Below are 20,082 nucleotides of genomic sequence, written 5' to 3'. Positions count from 1 at the left end.
ACAACCACTCCACCTGCAGTGAACCCATAGATGTCTATACTCAGTAGATTAAAGTCACTTCCAACTAAAATTGCATAATCGGAAAATTTCCACTCTACTCAATGCAAACTTTCTTTGAATCATTCTGGAACCTTCAATATGGAATCGGTTGACTGATGAAAACATCCGATTATTAACTTTAGTTCTCCTAAACCAGTTAATCGTGTCCAGACAACTCCGCAGTAAAAATTCAATTTTTAACTTGACAGAGACAATATTTTTGTCAAATGCGATGAACACTCCCATGATGTCTATCCTGTCTTTTCCATATACATTACAAGCCTTGTTCAGTATTACAGAGCTCTTTACTTCAGGTTTTAGTCATCTCTTCTTTCAAAGTATAATTTGAGCACGGCGGCTTACCTGGAGGGCAGTAAATTGAGGGACAATTTACTGTTACAAGCTAGACAATTGAAGGAAGGAAGGTAGGTTAGAGTTGAACACACCGTTGACAGCATGGTCATTAGAGATGGAGCACATGCTTGGATTTCAAAAGGATGGGAAGATAATTGTCTGTGTCCTTTTCAAAGGAACTAGAATAACATTTGCTTGAGTGCAACAGAGAAATCATGTCGAAGGCCAGCAGGGGTTTGAACCATCATTCTCCCAAGTGCAAGTCCAATGTGCTAACCATTGCACCACCTCGCTCACTGACATTTGAGGTGTCTTCACACTATCTGATTTCACTCTCTGCTTCTCGAATGGTGAGCATTCATCACAAGACCTCAAATTATTGTCGAGCCTAAAGAACCACAATGTGTACTCTACAACTACTCTGCTACCTGAGTAGTTGCTTCTACTGTATAGTGCACCCCTGAGTAGTCAAGAGAGTCCTACGATGCTCTAGCCCATTAACACAAGTCCAGAAATCTGTAGCCTAGACCGCCATAGAATCAGTGGAGTCTCTGGTCGAGACATACTATTTGCTTCCAAACCAAAGGATTCAGTCAACTCTGGGTGCAACACTGCAAATTGTTAATTCTGCTTGTACACCACAAGTGAGGCTAACATTCTTCACCAGTTCTGCCAGCTGTCCATATGAACTGAGAATGGCTTCAGAACTGAAGCAAATACATTACTAGTGCTGACACGAGTTGAAATTTTTAGATGACTGCAGCCCTGATAACTGCAGGCATAGCCTCATCCGCATCTCATATGAGGCTCTCAGGCAGACATATTGAGTGCTGATTGGACTCCTTTCCAGCCTTAGACAGTTCCCCTAAGGGGCTCCATAACGCACCTACCATTGGAGCTCCGATGACTACCCCCCTCCCCCCCCCCCCTCCCCTTGGGTGCCTTGTCGTCCTGTTGAAGGCCCCTCGCAGGGTGAATGGATAAGGCTAGGTAGCCAGTGCCCTCATTCAGTCTCCACATTGAGCAGTGCGAATGAGTTATGACCCAAAATGATGACGTTTGGTTTGGGGGGCACTCAACTGTGCGGTTATCAGTGCCCGTACAAATTCCCAACCATTGCTCAGTCCAATCTTGCCACTTTTGAAGAATGATGAGGACAGCACAAACACCCAGTCATCTCGAGGCAGGTGAAAATCCCTGACCCCGCTCGAGAAACGAGAACGTGACCGTGAGCTGCAGACTTATGACCCACGAATCACCCTGTGGTGAACAGGGCTCCTTATGTTGGATGCACTGGAAGATGCCTCAACAGCAAGTCCCATGGGAGAAACAAGTGACACTTGAGGTGCTACATGCAATGACCCAGCTTGCCCATTGCTGCTACACCCTGAGGCAGCAACCTGCAGATGGAAGATCATATCCAACAGTGCCTTCAGACGTTTGCTAATTGAGGCCAGTCTCTCCTGTATTTGGACACAACAAGCGCACTTCTGGTCCATCCTATCACTAACATCTAAATGAAAATAATAGGAAGATAAACTAAAAAAGCCCTGTTGTTACTTAGACATGTATTTGCACTACCACACTTGTTACAAAACAAATAAAAGCTATTACAATGCGACTGTCACTGTCATCCCTCCTCTCCACACTGGCATGTTAATACCACCTCAGATGACATGAGAATCCATGAATCTGTAACAATGGGAAAAATGGCATCAACCACAATAGTTGTGGGTTTGGGTATCTAACTGACATGGGTTCAATTGTATGCCAGAATGTAAACCTAGATAGATGTCAGCCTTAATGTAAAAGTTGCGTGGGACCACTTCATAGTACATCGAGTGATGCAACTTTAGATGTGGGCTTACATGCACCTGAGCTGCCTGCAGTGACTTGAAACGTAGCACGGTAATTTTTATTTGACTAACAGAAGCAACATTTATCTGATCTCCTGACGCCAGTACACAAATACTTATGAAGCAGTTTCTTAGTACACAATGCCTTTCCCTTCTTACCCCAGTTGGTTACCTTGTGTTGTCTATTTAGGATCCTAGAGATGGTACTATTTTTCGTCCTGGTACCATGCAGCTGCCTGTACACATCATATGATTTCCCAGACAACATAGAGATTTCAACGTAAGTCTGACTGTGCACATATTACTATTTCATCATAAGCATATCATTACTTTGTCTTTTACACATGAAATGAAACAAGCTATACTAAAAGGAGAACACAACTCTTTGTGGTGACATCCTTGGATAAATATTTTACGGATTTCCTGCACATCAGATTTGTATGTAAAATCAAGCTTTCAATGACTTACCTGTCACCATTTATTTAGCTGGCTCAATTACATCATCGAGATCACAAAGTCAAGGAACCTGAATACGATTCCAAAGATTATGTCAACATCTATGATGGAGCAACATTAGTAGTGATGGTGATTCTGTTAGTGGTTGTTCTTGTTGCACATTCTGATCTTAACAGCTTTTACAATGTCAGAATACGATTATGTATGTGTACAGGATAAGATTAGAGCTTCATCAAACATAACTGTATGGTTGTTTATGAAGTTGTGTTTGACAATGGCATATTTGTCAAAAACATGCATTGTTCTGAAATCATACACTATCTGATCAAAAGTATCTGGACACCCGTATGTAATGTGGAATTGATCACTGGATGCCATGAGAAGTGGCTCTTGCCAGTAAAAAAGGAGGTGAGCGTACTGCGCTGTCAGTAGGGAAGAAGTAAAAGCAGAATGGGTCAGTCAGGAGAGCTCAGTGACTTTGAACATGGACTAGTTGGAATGCAGTGCTGCCGCATTCACAAGAATTTTATAAATTCCTTGAACACAGACCAAGGCTGAATATTACCCAGCATAGATGATTAGCCCTTAAAAAACCATTTAGCTTAAAATACAACAAACAAAACAGGCAAAGTCCTCAGAAGACACAGTATTCAAAATAAAAGAAATTGTCTTGTCAGTATTTTTGTAAGTTGCTACACACTGCAAAATAAAGGTACCACAAATCCAGAAAATCTTCAACAGGTTTTGCATTTTAATCTTTTGTCCATCATCAGGAAGGAAGGAATGAAATTACAGAAAATGTCATACATTGTAAGGAATTCAATCGTCATTATTACTAAAAATGTGGGAGAGAATTTGGATATTACACCATGACAGTTACATAAAACAAGTCACCTATGACACCATGGCCATACCATATGAGCAGCAGCATGGACCTCTTGAGCACCAAAGATTGCTTTCTATCTCTGTAAAACGATGAGGAGGGTTGCTGTTTGGGGGAGGGGAGGGGGGCATTGGGACAACTGTATAAATTGTTACTGTTTTGTTGAGAATAAAGCAAAGAAAAGAAGGTGGAGCTTGGGCAAACCAATTGTATTTGAAGTAGCCAAAGTACACCCGAATACAACTGCTGACCAGACTAGAATCAATGAAATTCATAACAAACCAGAAATAACCAAGGAATTCACCTACATGGTCAGGCCAAGCACTGAAAAAAGAAGTCATACTTTTATGATAGCAGGAAATAACCAGGAAGATATGCAAATTAACACCCAACAGGAATGTAGCACTGATTGCCATTGTCAGTACGGAGTGAGAGGTTTCTCAATCTTGCTGGTTTTATATTGAGATACTGATACTACGCATATGTCAGTCAACAGAGAGAAGTGTCGACTTTTTTAATCGGGAGATCTGGCCATTCCAAACACCAGGTATCATGAGGCCCTTTATTTAACTGGCTTACTAGTATACACATGGCAAGATATTGGAACCTGACTTACTGGTCCAACAATTTGTATTGTCTAGAGGTACTCTCAGAAACACCACTTTACAAGCTTCACTCTGTTCTACTGTAAAATCTGTAACTGTTTTGCAATCCTGCACCCCTTGGTCACAATACCTTCACAGGGTGAAAAATGGTGCCTATTCTTTTATTGTGCTTCTTAATAATTGCTTGCTGTTTTGAATTGCTACAGAGATGAAAAGTCACTAACTTCCTTCCCCAGGGATGAAAGATACAGTGGTTGGTGACAATTAGTAAGGAGAAATAGGTCACTCAAACCCCAGGGTGAATACGAGCAATCTATTGGGAAGACAAGGCGAAACAAAGAACCATAGAAAAAAAAGTAACACCAAATGAAGAAGAAGGGTGCTAGGCAACAATCGTGGATAACACACAAAAAAACAAGAAAAATTCCACAAAGGCTGTTCCACACACATCAAAAAAAGTTTTGCATCACCCCGGTTCCCAGAACTCCTGAAGATAGACATTGACTGTGGATATTGTAACACAGACACAGTCATTTTGACTGTTCAGAAGTGTCACTAAACCCGCCCAAAGGTGTAAACAACCATGCATGAGCAGCACGTATTAGACGGAGAGGGTTTGACAGCTGATCATTTCCAGTCATACCACCAGGAAGGAGGTACATGGCTTGTGTTATCTGTAGTTCATCCCCGCCTAGACGGTCAATACCATGGTTCAATCGCGTCTGCATTGTTGCCAAGAAGGGCTCTCAACAAGGGAAGTGTCCAGGTGTCTTGGAGTGAACCAAAGTGATGTTTTTCGGAAATGGAGGAGATGCAGAGAGACAGGAACTGTCAATGACATGCCTCACTCAGGTCGCCCAAGGGCTACTACTGCAGTGGATGACCGCTACCTACGGATTATGGCTCAGAGGAACCCTGGCAGCAATGCCACCATGTTGAATAATGGTTTTATGCAGCCACAGCACATCATGATATGACTCAAACTGTGTGCAATAGGCTGCATGATGCACAGCTTCACTCCTAAAGTCCATAGCGAGGTCCATCTTTTAGCAACCATGACACCGTGCAGCATGGTACAGATGGGCCCGACAACATGCCGCACGGACTGCTCAGGAATGGCATCATGTTCTCTTCACCGATGAGTGTTGCATATGCCTTCAACCGGACAATCGTCAGAGATGTGTCTGGAGGCAACCTGGTCAGGCTGAATGCCTTAGACATATTGGCCCACGAGTGCTGAAAGGTGGAGGGTCCCTGCTGTTTTGGGGTGGCATTTATGTGAGGCCGATGTACACCACTAGTGGTCATGGAAGGCGCTGTAATGGCTGTGCAATACGTGAATGCCATCCTCCGACTGATACTGCAACCATATCGCCAGATCAGTCTCGATGAACGACAATTCATGCCCCCATCATGAATATCTTGTGAATGACTTCCTTCAGGATAACATCGCTTGACTAGAGTAGCCAGCATGTTCTGTAGACATGAACCCTATCGAACATGCCTGGGATAGACTGAAAAAGGCTGTTTATGGACGACAAGACCCACCAACCACTCTGATGGATCTACGCCGAACTGCTGTTGAGGAGTGGGACAATCTGGACAAACAGTGCCTTGATGAACTTATGGATAGTATGCCACGACGAATACAGGCATGCATAAATACAAGAGGACATGCTACTGGGTATTAGAGGTACCAGTGTGTACAGCAAACTGGACCACCACCTCTGAAGGTCTCGCTGTATGGTGGTGCAACATGCAATATGTGGTTTTCATGAGCAATAAAAAGTGTGGAAATGATGTTTATGTTGATCTCTGTTCCAATTTTCTGCACAGGTTCTGGAACTCTTGGAAATAAGGTGATACAAAACCTTTTTTTGATGTGTGTATGTCTTGTTTCCCCTTCCTCTAAACAGATGGGTCCCTTTCAACCTGATTTACCTGGTTCCCCTTTCTAACCTTCAGCAACCTATCCCTATTTCTTGCCAGAGGAAGGAACTAGCACTTCTAAAAGCTATTATAATTTTTTCTCCATTTGTGTGCCTACTTTACATCTTGCCACTTAAAGGTAAGTATGGGCTACACATTCTGTCTCCTTGTAATTTGTTTGTTAGTTTACGTATACACTGAGAAGAGAGAAGTTGTCAGGAGAACACCATTGCGTTTCACCTTATAACTGGAGCTAAGATATGCAACAGAGAGGTTGTGAAGAACAAAAGCTGAATCTCTTCAGTTTGTAACCAGTAACTGGAAGTCAGTAGAAGTGCATTATTTTTCCATGAAGAGACAAGTTTTTGAATGAATGTGGAACTTTTTGTTCACTTAGGGCACTATTTTTTGGATTTTCACCACTGGTTTTGGCTTAAGAAGCCACTACCTAGTGAATACCTGTACTGAAAAGCCTACTTATGTTACTACATGAAATAAGACACAATTGTGTGACAGTACACTAGCAGAAAAAACGATTGCCTGTAATTTGCCAAATGTCTAAATTGACAACATATTCACAATCTGTATCTCAATTCATATTGGTTTACAACTGTTTTAGGCATGTTAACAGTTTTGACATTTATTTTTTTCCCACTAATTTACCTTCACACCACTGTGTTCTTTTTTTGTGTATATAATGGAAGTATGCTTTTCTGTACAGATATTCACTAATCAATGGCTTTGTAAGCTGAAACTCTTAGTAAAAATAAATATGTAACAGCCTAAGTGAAGAAAAAAAAGCCAAATTCATTCAATAAATATTTGGCTGTGGGACTATCCGTGAAGAAGAGGCAAGTACGGTTCAAATAGAATTTCAACTTTCACCGGTGAAATCAATCTCCACTAAAAATTTTATTTTCAAGGGTTGCTGTCAATGGAAATGTGGATGCCTTACAAGTCTCCATATAGGAACTTTATAGCCAATTAACATTATAGTCTTTTCATGAAGCATACCAATGGAAGCAATGCACCGCATAGTTGCTTGAGGCTAGAAGACATGTTTCATTTGTCTTGAACACAATCACCACATATTATTTTCAAAGAGGTTGCTACTAAAATGACAAAACACAAGAGAAGTATATGAACCAATGCAGAAGCCACAAGACAAAACCAGGAAAATTTGAATGCTTGGGGGAGATGCTGCTTTTGCACTGCTACTCTGAAAGGTTATACCTACAGACCAAGTAACTTATACATGCCTAGCCAAACTACAGCATGCTATGAGGGGAGGCAGGATAAGCAAAGCACACAAAGGAACATGACAAAAAGACAAAACTGAAGTTAATAACAATAGTGACTTTTGGTGGAAGAGTAGAATGCGAGGAGGAGGAGGAGGAGGAGGAGGAGGAGGAGGAGGAGGACATTAGTGTTTAACATACCATCAACAATGAGGTCATAAGAAACGGAGCACCAGCTCAGGTTAGGGACAGATGGGGCTGGAAATTGGCAGTGCCCTCTCAAAGGAACCATCCTGGCCATTCCTGCAGTGATTTAGAGAAATCACGGAAAACCTGTCAGAACAGCCAGACGCAGGTTTGAACCAATGTCTTCTCGAATGTGAGTCTAGTGTTACAATGCAATAATGGTGAATGCAGGTGTAAGAGGGAGTATAAGAGAGGAGAGACCAAATAATTAAAAATCTTGCAGACTGAAGAGGAAAGTATTATTCATCATTTGACAGTTGTGCCCACAGTTGCCTAGTGAGATATTAGTGACTTTGTATAACTGACAAAACCACACAGAGCCACCTGACTTGTGTATGTTTAACGTATGATTGCAATGTGTGCCTGGATGCAGCATTCCAGGCCCACAAGGGTAACTTTCAAAAATTTAAGATGATGAAGGCGACAACATTAACAATACCAAATGGTCTTCATGCAATTCAGACACATTATCTCGGACACCGAGGTTGGGTGATGCCTCACCTGCTGCTGTGCAGCTCACCATTACTGCCCCAGGAGGGACTACTGAAGAAGCATGTTTGAACTATCAGAAGCAAAGTGGTTGCAGTTGCACTACTTTTAGCAACCCTACACAGAACAATAAGAAGTCAAGTTATCATCCATCTGTGTCGAGTACTAAGACCAACTGCGAAATTTGCTTCAGTTCCCTTCACAAGTAAAAGATGTTTGTCAGAAAACATGTGCAGTTTCTTACTAGCCACTTGCATTTTTCTCAATTTAAGTCTATATTTATAATTTTGATTCTATATAAGTCATCCAGTGGGCTGGCCACCAACTTAAAATGGCAAAGAGGAAATGGGTACCGGGCTCTATATAGGGGAGAAATTAATTCAGTAATATGACAGCAAATAGCGATCCCAGCAGAAACCACAACACCATTTTGAATATCAACTTGTGGAAACAGTGTAAACGTGATGGACAAGGACTCTATTTTTTGGGACAATAGAGTGGTGCTTTATACAGAGACTATCACAATACTTTAATCTTTGAGGGACACATTCTTATAGTAAGCCAAGGAAATGTCAACTGAATGTGTTTTGAAAATTGTTGGTTTCTGAGTTGTTGTAGAAAGAACATTTTCTTTATGCTAAAAAAATGGACAGTCGACCTATTGCTGAAATGTTCCAGAGCTTTTATCATAATGTGTGTGTGACGGCAGACAATAATCCTGAGGTTTATGGATGATGAGTGTAGCACATTTCAATGCCAATGTCGGTACCTCCACCGACTGAAATCTAATGACAGGTGTTAAGATAGGTAAGAACCAGTCTCATGGACTGTGTGGTACAGCAATTTGAAGATTTTAGTTATTAGTTTGAGGAGACAGCCAGAAGAATCAATACATACAATCAACATTCCACATGCAGACACACTATCAGCATTTTGGGGAAAATTTTCAAATGGTTTGATATTGTTTGTGGGTATATGAAACAGCTTCATATTATTTAATAGGTTAATGTTAATGTAGAGTGAGTCACATTTTGACCATGTTCTAAGAGCCAATGATATTCTGTGATTATTATGAACTGACAACTGAAAATATGTTAACAGAGGTAAAAATCACAGACCCAACATACAGGCTCACAAGATGCTCTAGTAATTGGGAAAACTGAATGACATTAATAACTTAGCGTGTTGTATTAGGTTTGTAGCAGGGCAGCTGATACTATTTTTATATATAATGGAGTTGAGATGTGAAGAAATTCATCTATGTGTGTAGTTACATTTCCACTGATGGTGAATACTCTTCTGCGCTGATACACTGATAAGGAATATTGAACCACAAGAACTGTATAAAACCTCAGAAGAAATTATAATCATTTTTAGCTTTGTATTTAGTAATGAATTATTCTAATATTGCTTAAATGGGTTGGAACGCATCAAACCCCATTATCTGGCTTCTTGTGTATTCAATGATCAAGTAATGAAATAATACTGAGTCCCGTAGTATTTCCTCCTAGAACACTTTCCAATCGGAATTGTAGTGAAATGCTGAAAATGAATAGAGAAAATTCTTCATATAAATTTCCATTATGAATAAGAGCATCAATTTACCACTTGTGCATTTTTGGCAACAGTACATGATTAGTCTGCAGCAAACAGTCCACTTGACTGACAAATAGGAAAATACAATTTTGATCTCGTTAATATGCTTTGCCCCATCACCACCCGATTATTCTCCAAATTTGTAAAATGTGAAATGTTGGCACTGATGGCTGATTTAGTAATTGAATTTGGCTCTCTTCACGAACCTGTGTGCATTGTGCAATATTTTGATAAATGCCCTCACAAGAGAATGGTTTGCTGAAGTGTAATTTCTCTCTTAGATAAAATTACAAAAACTGTATTAAGTGCTTTAATAAGAGCTAAGAAGCTACTTCGTATTTTACTTAACCTAGTTGAGATGTCACTAGCCGTTTGATTTCACATATCATTACGTTAATTATACATTGGATATTTGGACAAAAAGCTTCTGACTGCTTTGCCTTACACCTCAATGTGTGGTCTTCTGGCATTTTGGTCAACGTGGCCTCTGTGTGTCCAGTCATCCTATGCTGCATTTGTTTTATGGGTCCAGGAAATATAACATTTGATATTCCCATTTCTTTTTCGAGACAGACGTGAATGGGAAAGTTACAAAAACACCAAGCACATGGGGAGCAGAACAGAGCATAAGTTACAGGTCAAACGAATGTTGGCAGAAGAATTAAATTAACAAAATACTAAACTAGAAGTTTCCAGAAACATACAAAGTGTTCCTTTGTTTATTCAATATATGGAAAAATTGTGTGGTACATTTAACACTACAATTGTGAAAAGTCCCGGCTTTCTTACTAACGTGATATGCACCTGTACCTGAAATTAACTATCTACTTTTATTCCAATTCATGTTCCGCCTTACAAAACTTACTACCCTCTGGAAGTAAAGCATTGGTTTTAACACAGCTACTACTATCAAACACGATTGACTTCAATGCGACAATAAGCAACACTAAATTACTCTCACGTTAAAAAGTTGCAAGCTACATGCATTTTACAAATTCAGTTTGGAAACTGAGACACTAATTTTTTACTAACACAAACATTACAACAAAATTTTAAATGTGGTAAGGAACATTCTTGCAAAATGCAAATACCTTAGGGGTAAAGCACGCAACTCACCCAATAGTAGAAGTGTTGGGTAATTGACTAACACTTTTTTTTTTAAAATAATGCAGGAGACAACTTAATGAAGAGCAGGAAAGAGAGGAGGCTAAACATAAAGCCCAAAATATTCTGAAATATGCTCCTGTTGTAGTAGCAAAATCTACAAAAGTATTGACTGTACCAGAATCAACATTTTCTAAAACTTTGGCAAATAAACAGAGTGATTAAGATTTTAGAACTTGACAAAGCAATTGTATATTTATATTACTTATATTTTTTTGACATGTTTTAAAACTATTAAATATTTTAAACGGAAAACAGTAAAGTGAGGTTTTCATTGTTTTTTGTGCGCCTGATGCCATTTCAACACTTCTACTTGATGAGTTCTCTCTTTCAACCTTAAATTATATACAAAGAAAATTTTTACAATCAACTTGTGGTTTTGATAATGAGGTAAAATTAGTATACCACTAGCATAGATGGATATGATTATATGGGCACTGTCTCTAATATGAGCTGTGTGGAGCACAGTAAATTCTAAATTTAATTTCCTTCTTAACTGTGGACAGTGAGACCTGCTTGCAACATGAGCAAAACTACAAACTGTACACTTTACACTGCTCTTTAAATGGTGACTACAATTTTGAGGAAACAATTTATCTGTGGAAAGATTATGGTCTTCATTTTTCTGCCATAGCCAGACACACTATTAAGAGTGTAGGAAATGGAATTTCACTAAAACTCAAAGCACCCAGTGTCACAGAGCTTCCCACCTTTACAATAAAGGTTGTGGACAAATCTAAGAGGCATGTCATTGGGCACCATAGAAAGGTGTTTTGCCACTATCAACAATCTTATTTTATTAACGACTGCCTTTAAGCTTGCTTTTGCAAGACATGTCTGAGTCAGTGGGCATGTTAAGTTGTCTCATGGCACCAACATATATTTACAAAATTTTAGACAAACATTCTTGTATATAAAAAGCATAGTAAAATATGTTGAAACTTTTACAAAATGAGCAAAACAAACCAGAAAAACTATAATGATATTTGTTAAAATTGTGATGTGGAAGAGAGAATGATATTAAATGAACAGACTATTACAGAGTGCGTGGAAATGTCGGCAGAGAAGATAAGTCACTTACTAGAATGAACATAATTTCAGGAATAAACTGACAGATGTGAAGCTCTCTGAAGAAGTATTAAAGGTCTGTATGAACTGAAGGGCAGCGATGTGCATAAGAGTGCAGTGAAATGTATTGTGAAGATTGGAAGTGCTAGGTAAAGATTTCCCTCTTAACAGATCTCAGTATAATTTAGAAATATAAGAAAAATACAATGACAAAGACATAAATAGGACACACAAATGAAAGAATGGAAATTAATATAAAATCTCAACTTCGACATGACTACTGCAGTAAAATTGACAAATTGTTTATCACAGGCAGTGACCTTGCACACACTTAGATCACGCTGCTCTCACAGCTGCTATTGGCTGAAACTAATGCTTTAAAACAATAAATTATTCATAACAATGTTGCTACCTAATCTATCCTCTAAACTGCTACAAGCCTGCATATATAATGGAATGTTTTCAATATTGTCATCTTATACACGCTTTGATTCACCACTAATGGCATTTAATACTGATATTCTGCAACTATGTTCCAAAACTCCAAAATAGGTATAGTAAATAGGCTGCAACTCAAATGTATTCACGATATAGCCTCTTTCGCTGCAAAATATTCTGATAAGAAAGTTGGTGTCATTTTTCATAGCTCACAGCCTTGTAGGTTGCAACTTTCTTATAATGTTTCGGTAGAGTTTTGGAACATACAGTTTGCAAGTTACATATATTTTTAAGACTTATACGTTAGGCTTCTGCGGTTTAACAAAAAAGTAATTTCATTTGACACATCACAACAGTCATAAATAAAATAACTTATACAGTTTTACTAAACTCTGGGAAAAACAAACAACAGTTCACTACACAACACAACTCTGATATTTTATTCAGTGATAGAAACTCGTCGCTTTGCTTGCGCACCATTTTTCCATGTCAACAGCGCATCAAGAAGAGCTTCCATTAAGGGGTTGCCTCCCAGCCTTTCCACTTCTGCCCTGGCTTCAATATCCAACTGCTCCAATGTCTGTCGTGTATAATCAAAGGATCCATACTTTTCAAGCAAAGTAATACAGTACTTTTTTACTTCAACATCGTGTGTTCTCTGCCGTAATATATCTGAATTTTTCATAAGGAATCTATATGGATTAGCAGAACACATTAAACTAGGCATTTAATGTTAAAGCTAGTTTTGTAAGCATTCAACAGCAATCACTACATTACAGGATTTGATTTGCAACTTATCAGCTACAGACTGAAACAGTTGCTACGAATAACTATTCAAGAAAAATAGTCTGTGTCAAGCAACATGAGGTATTAGCAACTTCGTGACGAATGAAATAATACATATAAACATGCTTCTGATGAAATGTATTTAAAGAATAGGGTATTATGCAGTGCGGTTCAAATACTAAAAACTTTCATGTTATTGCAGAGCATGCCTGGAGGAAAAAACTGAGTATAGGAACTTATAACAAACCAAGATTTCTGGGCTTCTAGATCAACCAAAGTTTATGTTATCATCATTAGTTTACCAAAATTTGTGATTCCACCTGTGATCACCAATGTTTATTCTGGTTTCAGTTGTAACATACAAGATTCATGGTCTTTACGTAAGTACGCCTTTTTTTTTTGGTCATCAGTCTACTGACTGGTTTGATGTGGCCCGCCACAAATTCCTTTCCTGTGCTAACCTCTTCATCTCAGAGTAGCACTTGCAACCTACGTCCTCAATTATTTGCTTGACGTATTCCAATCTCTGTCTTCCTCTACAGTTTTTGCCCTCTACAGCTCCCTCTAGTACCATGGAAGTCATTCCCTCATGTCTTAGCAGTGTCCTATCATCCTGTCCCTTCTCCTTATCAGTGTTTTCCACATATTCCTTTCCTCTCCGATTCTGCGTGGAACCTCCTCATTCCTTACCTTATCAGTCCACCTAATTTTCAACATTCGTCTATAGCACCACATCTCAAATGCTTCCATTCTCTTCTGTTCTGGTTTTCCCACAGTCCATGTTTCACTAAAGTACGCTATACTGTGAAGTATTTATGTAGTTATACTCTTTTGCATATTTGTTTGTAATATTTGTTTACAATACTTTCACATGTTTTTGGTAACTACTTTGTGGAATTATTACAGAACAAAACTTGTTCATCCCATGAATAGTCACAGCCAAATGATTTTGGGTCCATGAAAAATGTAATTTGTTTTCTATTTCTTTTTATCAGTTACAAGCTGTTCCCAGCCAGGCTTTGCTGTGGCTGAGTCTACTTACATGGTAAAGAAAGAAAAGGGAAAGCACATGTTTCTAATATGAATGGGAATAGGATGACGCATCCAAATCTCCTTCTGTCCCCTGTCTCTGTCCATCTCCTCTTCCCCCTTTCTTTGTACATATCCTCCTCCTTCTCTCTCTCTCTCTCTCTCTCTCTCTCTCTCTCTCTCGGTACATTTCTTCCCACTCCTCTATCCACCTCCCCTCCTCCCCCTCCCATCCCCTCTGACCGTCAACCTTCTTTATTGTTACTGCAAAATCATATTCTGTAGTAGTTTCTAATTTTCTAATCATAAACCAATACAGCATAAATACAACTTTCCTGTTTGCTAACATTTCACTACTTTACATTTATATTTTAAATATACATTTCACTAATTTATATTTATATTTATTTGTTAAAAATATCTGGTCTGCATGTGTCTAAATGTTTATTTCAGTAACATGCACAAACTTGAAGTACATTGGAAAAGTACACCGAGGTTTTTGGTAACAACGTTTTCCCTTTACATATTAAGAATTAGGTACCTAAAAACAGTCCCATATTAAAATTCAATGTTGTGTCAAAATTTCAAAGCAATCAGTGAAGAACTTCCGTATACTGGAGATTTTGAAGAAATGAACATGTATATTTGTACTTACAGTAATACTCCTTTTCACACTTTTCAGCAGTCTGACCCATAAGAGTTTGAAGTACAGGAAAGCACAGGAAAAACCCAATATGTTAGAATAAATGAATTACTGTCATTATCTTTATACTGTTCAAAATATGAAATTAAAACAATTTGAATATTGTCTTTTTTTAAAAAATCTTAAGTAATTAATTGTTTTTGTTTCTTCCTAACAGCAATTAGCTCTACTTCTCTCTATAGTACATGAAACATCAATCACAAAGGCAGTGGCCGAGTGCTGTTGCGCACACACACACGCATGTGGGTTTCCCTCTTTGTTTCGATCATGTCCAATGGTGTTAATACAACATGCAGCAAAAACCTTGTGTGTTCCGGTGTGAGACTTATTATTAATAACCACTATAAAATTACGGTAAATAAAACTGGTAACACAATATTGATTAAAACATTAAAGCTGGCAGTCTTTGTAAACAGAAAACAACAGGCATGAAATCTACAACTTGTTACCAAAACGGTGGTCACTTGGTTTGATGATGTCCTGGGTGAGAAAAAGGGTGCAAATTGTCATAATGTTATGGACCATCTTGAGGAGGATTGTTTATGTTTGAAATCAGGTCATACCAACCTACGAAAGCGTATGTAGTATGGATCAGTGTGTTTCACATGGATGTAAGAACGATTCATGACAGCTCCTTATAGAGACGGCTGTCTTCCAAAGCGGTGTTCATTTGTACTAATAACTGAAATTAAATTACAGCTGCTGTAATACAACACAAAGAGCAGAAGGAAGGTTGCTACTATGGTCACATTTGTCAGACCATGATTATTGTTAATACAGTGACTAGACATACCTCTCCACCACTCCAAACACTGCGAACTTATAATACAGGTGGCCATGACCCCACATGCTAACAATGAAAATCTTGCTTACCACATTTACACTACACTACGTGATCAATAACTCTGTATATAGTTTCTGTTTACTGCTTTGTTCCAAGGCCGATTTTATGCAGAAACTGTAAGCGTTCCTTATCGCAAATCTTCGTAAGTTTTTGACTGAATACTTTAAAATTTTGACATAATATTGCATTGGAATACACGTTTTATACAACTATTTTCAAATATGTGTAACATTAAGTAAGTACCTAAAAACTCGCACGTATTAGAATGTCATGTGTCAAAATTTTAAAGCAATCCATCAAGAACTTTTAGAGATTAATAATTTTGAACAACTGAACATTTAAATTTTTATTTATATAGATAACTAATGCCACAAGGACTTTACTATTTTTCAATTTTAATTTACTTAATGCCAAGTGAAACATTATCGTTCATCAAATTAAGAACTATTATTATATATCAAAAACATGTTCAGTTTCTTCAAAAAAAAAAAAAAAAAAAAAAAAATTATGCTGTAAAAGTAATATACCAAGAAACCTCTTGATGTGGCATATCTTTATATTTTACTTTCTATTTTATGATTACATCAAGTAACTTTCATTAATGTAACCATATTTTTTTTTTATTTGTATGTGTTCTGTCTGTAAAATTGGATGCGATTACAAAACATTTTTGATTATACAACTTCTAGAACATTCTGGAAAACAGAGATATGATATACAGAACTGAGTGCATGCCAAATAAGGGATTCTGCAGTCAACATCAGTCTGAAAATCATACCTGTTTCTGTAAGCACCTGTACTCTGCACACAGTATGTGTTTTGGTCCAAAACGTGCTGCACAACGGCTCTTTTGTGTAAAAATGTGTATGGTGTACTACAATTTTGTGGCCATACAAAACGTGAGATAAAATAAGAAGAAATTTTGTAAAACAGTGTTTTCACTGGAGAATTTAAAACTCTAGGATCTAATCATCTATCAAAATGATGAACACTGCATTTTCAACAAAGGAAAGATGAGTACTTATTTTACAATCATAGCATTCATCAAAGACAATAATATGAAAAGAACAGATTGCTACTCACCACACTGCACAGATGCTGAGTTGCAGACAGTGAGGCGTAGCGCCATATAACGATCCTGCCTTGGAGGCAGATGGGAGATGTGTCTCAGAGCTGGACAGTGACAGATGGTGACGCGAGACTGGACACGCACGTAGTTTATGTGTCAGCCGATAGAGGCCAATATTGGATAGGGGGACTGTGATTTTAGTTTCGATTGTGCCCACTAGAGTGCACTATAGTAATAGAATGTTTTTCATAAACTGTTCTAGTATTTTCATAAAGTGTTATGTCTTTGTGTGTATGTAAAATGTTTAATGAGTTATGTAGTAGGATTTAGTGTGGGAACACTTCGAAGAAGTATGGATATGGACAAAGGGGATTTTTGTAGAATAGATTTATAAAGTAAGTTTATGGTAAAGGGACAGTTAATTCAGGCATAAATAACAATAGTAAATAACTTTATGCATAAGCAAAACTTCAGCATACTAGATAATTATGTCGATAAAAAGTGCAGTCGTTACGTTTACTATTTTGCGATTGGTTATTGATGATAAGCACGGACTGACACGGGAAAGTGTTGTTTTGTTATTGGCTGTTGAGTAAACTGACCAATGGCGAAGCAATATTCTCCGCGTGTCTTTCTCTGCTGGTAGAGAAGACATAGAGTATTCTAGAGAAGAGTGGGAGCCTAGCCATGAAACAGTTCGGACGTGTGTAGTAGTAGTAGTTCCGATGGAAACGGTAAGTTGCCGGATCTAGCAGTGTCTCATACATCAAAAGTGTGATGGGCGTGTAGAAATTTCGGAATTTTTAAATGAATTTTGTGAAGAGAAAAGACATGAATTCCGCGTGGCGTATTGAGCAGGTCAGTGGCTAAAAACTGTGACTGCATTAGGTACCGACAGACTTAATATTTGGCGAGCATTATCAATCAAAAACAATCAGTATTTTTGTAACTATTACGTTTTCAGAAAATGCAACACCATAAACTTGCTAACGTGATTGAAAGGGTTTATGAGTGACTGTGTTAAGACTAGCACGGGCTTGGCAGTGATACTTGTTCACCTAAGTTTCAGAATATATTAATTGAGGACAAAATTTCCAACCTTTCATTTCGTGTTTCTCCCGAAACGTCGATTAGTGACTTAAATTGCAGCCTGGTTCACATCGAAGTACAGTAGGTTTCACTCGGCTTTCCTACTGATGATCTGCTGAGACAATGTTCACTGGTAAGTCCAGGTCCATCGTAAAGGGATGGAAAGAACCGCGCCGCCGCACGTGGTGCATCGGTGCCGGGAAACACTAAAGCCATAGTATTTTGTATTCACGGTAGAGAGAAAGATTTTGATGGACTGAACAGTGAACATTAGTGAAACAATTTAGTGAACCAGCACTGTCAAAAGTTTTAACAGAACCTGTTTCGAGTTGCTGGAGTTGCAAGAAAGAAGATCATACGCAAGGGCTGCAGTAGCGACGGGAGCACAGCGAAGCAGGAGATGTTGCTTTACAGGTGGCGGCGAGCAGTACAATGGGGCAGCGCGGCCAGCCTACATGATGAGCGGTGGCCCGGAAACTGTTACGTCAGCTGCAGGGGATTGGACTCGCAGTCTCAACACGCCGAGGCTGCAGCATTCGACAAAAGATAAGTCAACTTTGTTACATCTGTATATTTTGTGTGTGTGTGTGTGTGTGTGTGTGTGTGTGTGTGTGTGTGTGCTGAAAGACTGAGAAACATGGCAAGTGATAAAGATTTTGTGAATACAGTGAAGGAGGAAGAACTTTTATTCAGCGTGAGTGCTTCACACACTACTACACCTGAACAGAGAGAAGGAGTAGATGTTAAAATAAAAGGGTATGTTTTTGATGATATTTCTATGTTATTTACGGATAGTGGAATTGAGTCTGCTTCAAGTATGTTTGTTAATGTAACTAGTGGGAATAATACTAATCCAAAAAGTGACATTACGCATGAACTCAGTAATGATCAGGTGTGTGATGATAGTGTTGGTAATGTTACTGAATCAAATGTATCAAATGTGGATACCAAATTTGGTATAGTGCCAGTGGAACAAGGTAAACAAGAAACAGTGATGCCAAAAATGGAACTAGGAAGTGTGCAGGAAATGTTTGTTGTTGTAATCGGCTCTATACAAGGACAAACTAATTTGGCTGAAAAAATTAATAGTAAACTTGAAAAACTTGGCGGTGGTTTTAATGAAAAAATTAGTAAACTTGACAGTGGTTTTAATGAAAAAATTAGTAAACTTGACAGTGGTTTTAATGAAAAAATTGAAAAGCAGACTGCTGTTTTAAAAGAAATGTGGGAAAATGAACTGAAGTCATTAGAAAATAAAGTAGATGACAAAATTTCTCGAGTTGAGAATAACTGCAAAAGATATGTTAGCATTGTAAAAGATAAATTAACAGAGGCTTTGAATAGAGTTGCTATTGGAAACAAACAAAGAGTAGGTGGAATTAAAGAAGGTATACAAAAAGTACAGGTTAAAATAGCGGCTGTAGAATCTGTATGTGAAACTGATCACAAAGTGTTAGCCAGTAAAATCAGTTCTGAATCTGACAAATGTATGAATGAAGTAAAAACTGTGTCAGAACGAGTGGATGAGTCTGATAAAAATGTTCTTCAGCTAACTAACCAAGTAGAAGGGGAGGAAAGTAGGTTGGATGAGCACGACAGTACACTATGCCCAGTTGAAACTAACCTCAAACATGGAATTAACAGTAGTGGTTGTAGTTTTGTGGTAGAATCATCTGAAATTTGATATGTCACTAACAGACAGTTTTTACGTTTTGATCCAACAGGAAATGTGTATCCAAAATAATTTTGGAATGATTTTGAAGGTGTGGTACCTAGTTTGTGGTCAGACAAACAAAAAACAGGTTTTATTATGTCAAAATTCTTAGGATAGGCCAGAATTTGGGGGTTTATTGCTACTGAACAGTACGGTACTTTGGACAAATTTAAAGAGGCATTTTTGAAAGAATATTGGGGTAAGCAAAAACAGATGGAGTTATTAAATAGCTTCTGGGCTGGGGAAAAGTTTAATCCCAGAAGGTAAAGTGTAAAAAAGTTCGCATTAAAGTGGATGACAAATTTGTCATACTTAAACAACAAAATTGATCCAGAGCAAATTTTTAAGGGTTTGGTTAGGTAAACTGCCTATGCACTGGAGGAACAAACTTATTTCAGCACCGAAGGATGATGTGCATAAGTTCATTAGTCATTTGGAGAGGGTTGAGAAGTTACTGCATGAGGAGGAATATGCAAATCGTAATGAC

General features: G+C 38.2%; 1 protein-coding gene across 3 annotated transcripts in view; it reads right to left on the bottom strand.

Annotated features, from left to right (window-relative positions):
* LOC124549481 (geranylgeranyl pyrophosphate synthase) overlaps positions 1–20,082 on the bottom strand; it is a 110,691-nt gene that overhangs the window by 53,579 nt on the left and 37,030 nt on the right. For 2 of the 3 annotated variants that reach the window (XM_047125248.1, XM_047125246.1), the window contains exon 6: positions 12,839–13,033. In XM_047125248.1, coding sequence (XP_046981204.1) covers positions 12,839–13,033 — 195 coding nt within the window. Of the gene's footprint in view, positions 1–10,374; positions 13,034–20,082 lie in introns of those variants that run through there. The other variant, XM_047125247.1, reaches the window with a different exon arrangement.

The sequence above is a fragment of the Schistocerca americana genome, chromosome 1, assembly GCF_021461395.2.
Source record: "Schistocerca americana isolate TAMUIC-IGC-003095 chromosome 1, iqSchAmer2.1, whole genome shotgun sequence".
In the NCBI taxonomy this organism is placed as follows: domain Eukaryota; kingdom Metazoa; phylum Arthropoda; class Insecta; order Orthoptera; family Acrididae; genus Schistocerca; species Schistocerca americana.
Note: the sequence above shows the minus strand (reverse complement) of the source record. Positions and strands in the feature narration are given on the sequence as shown.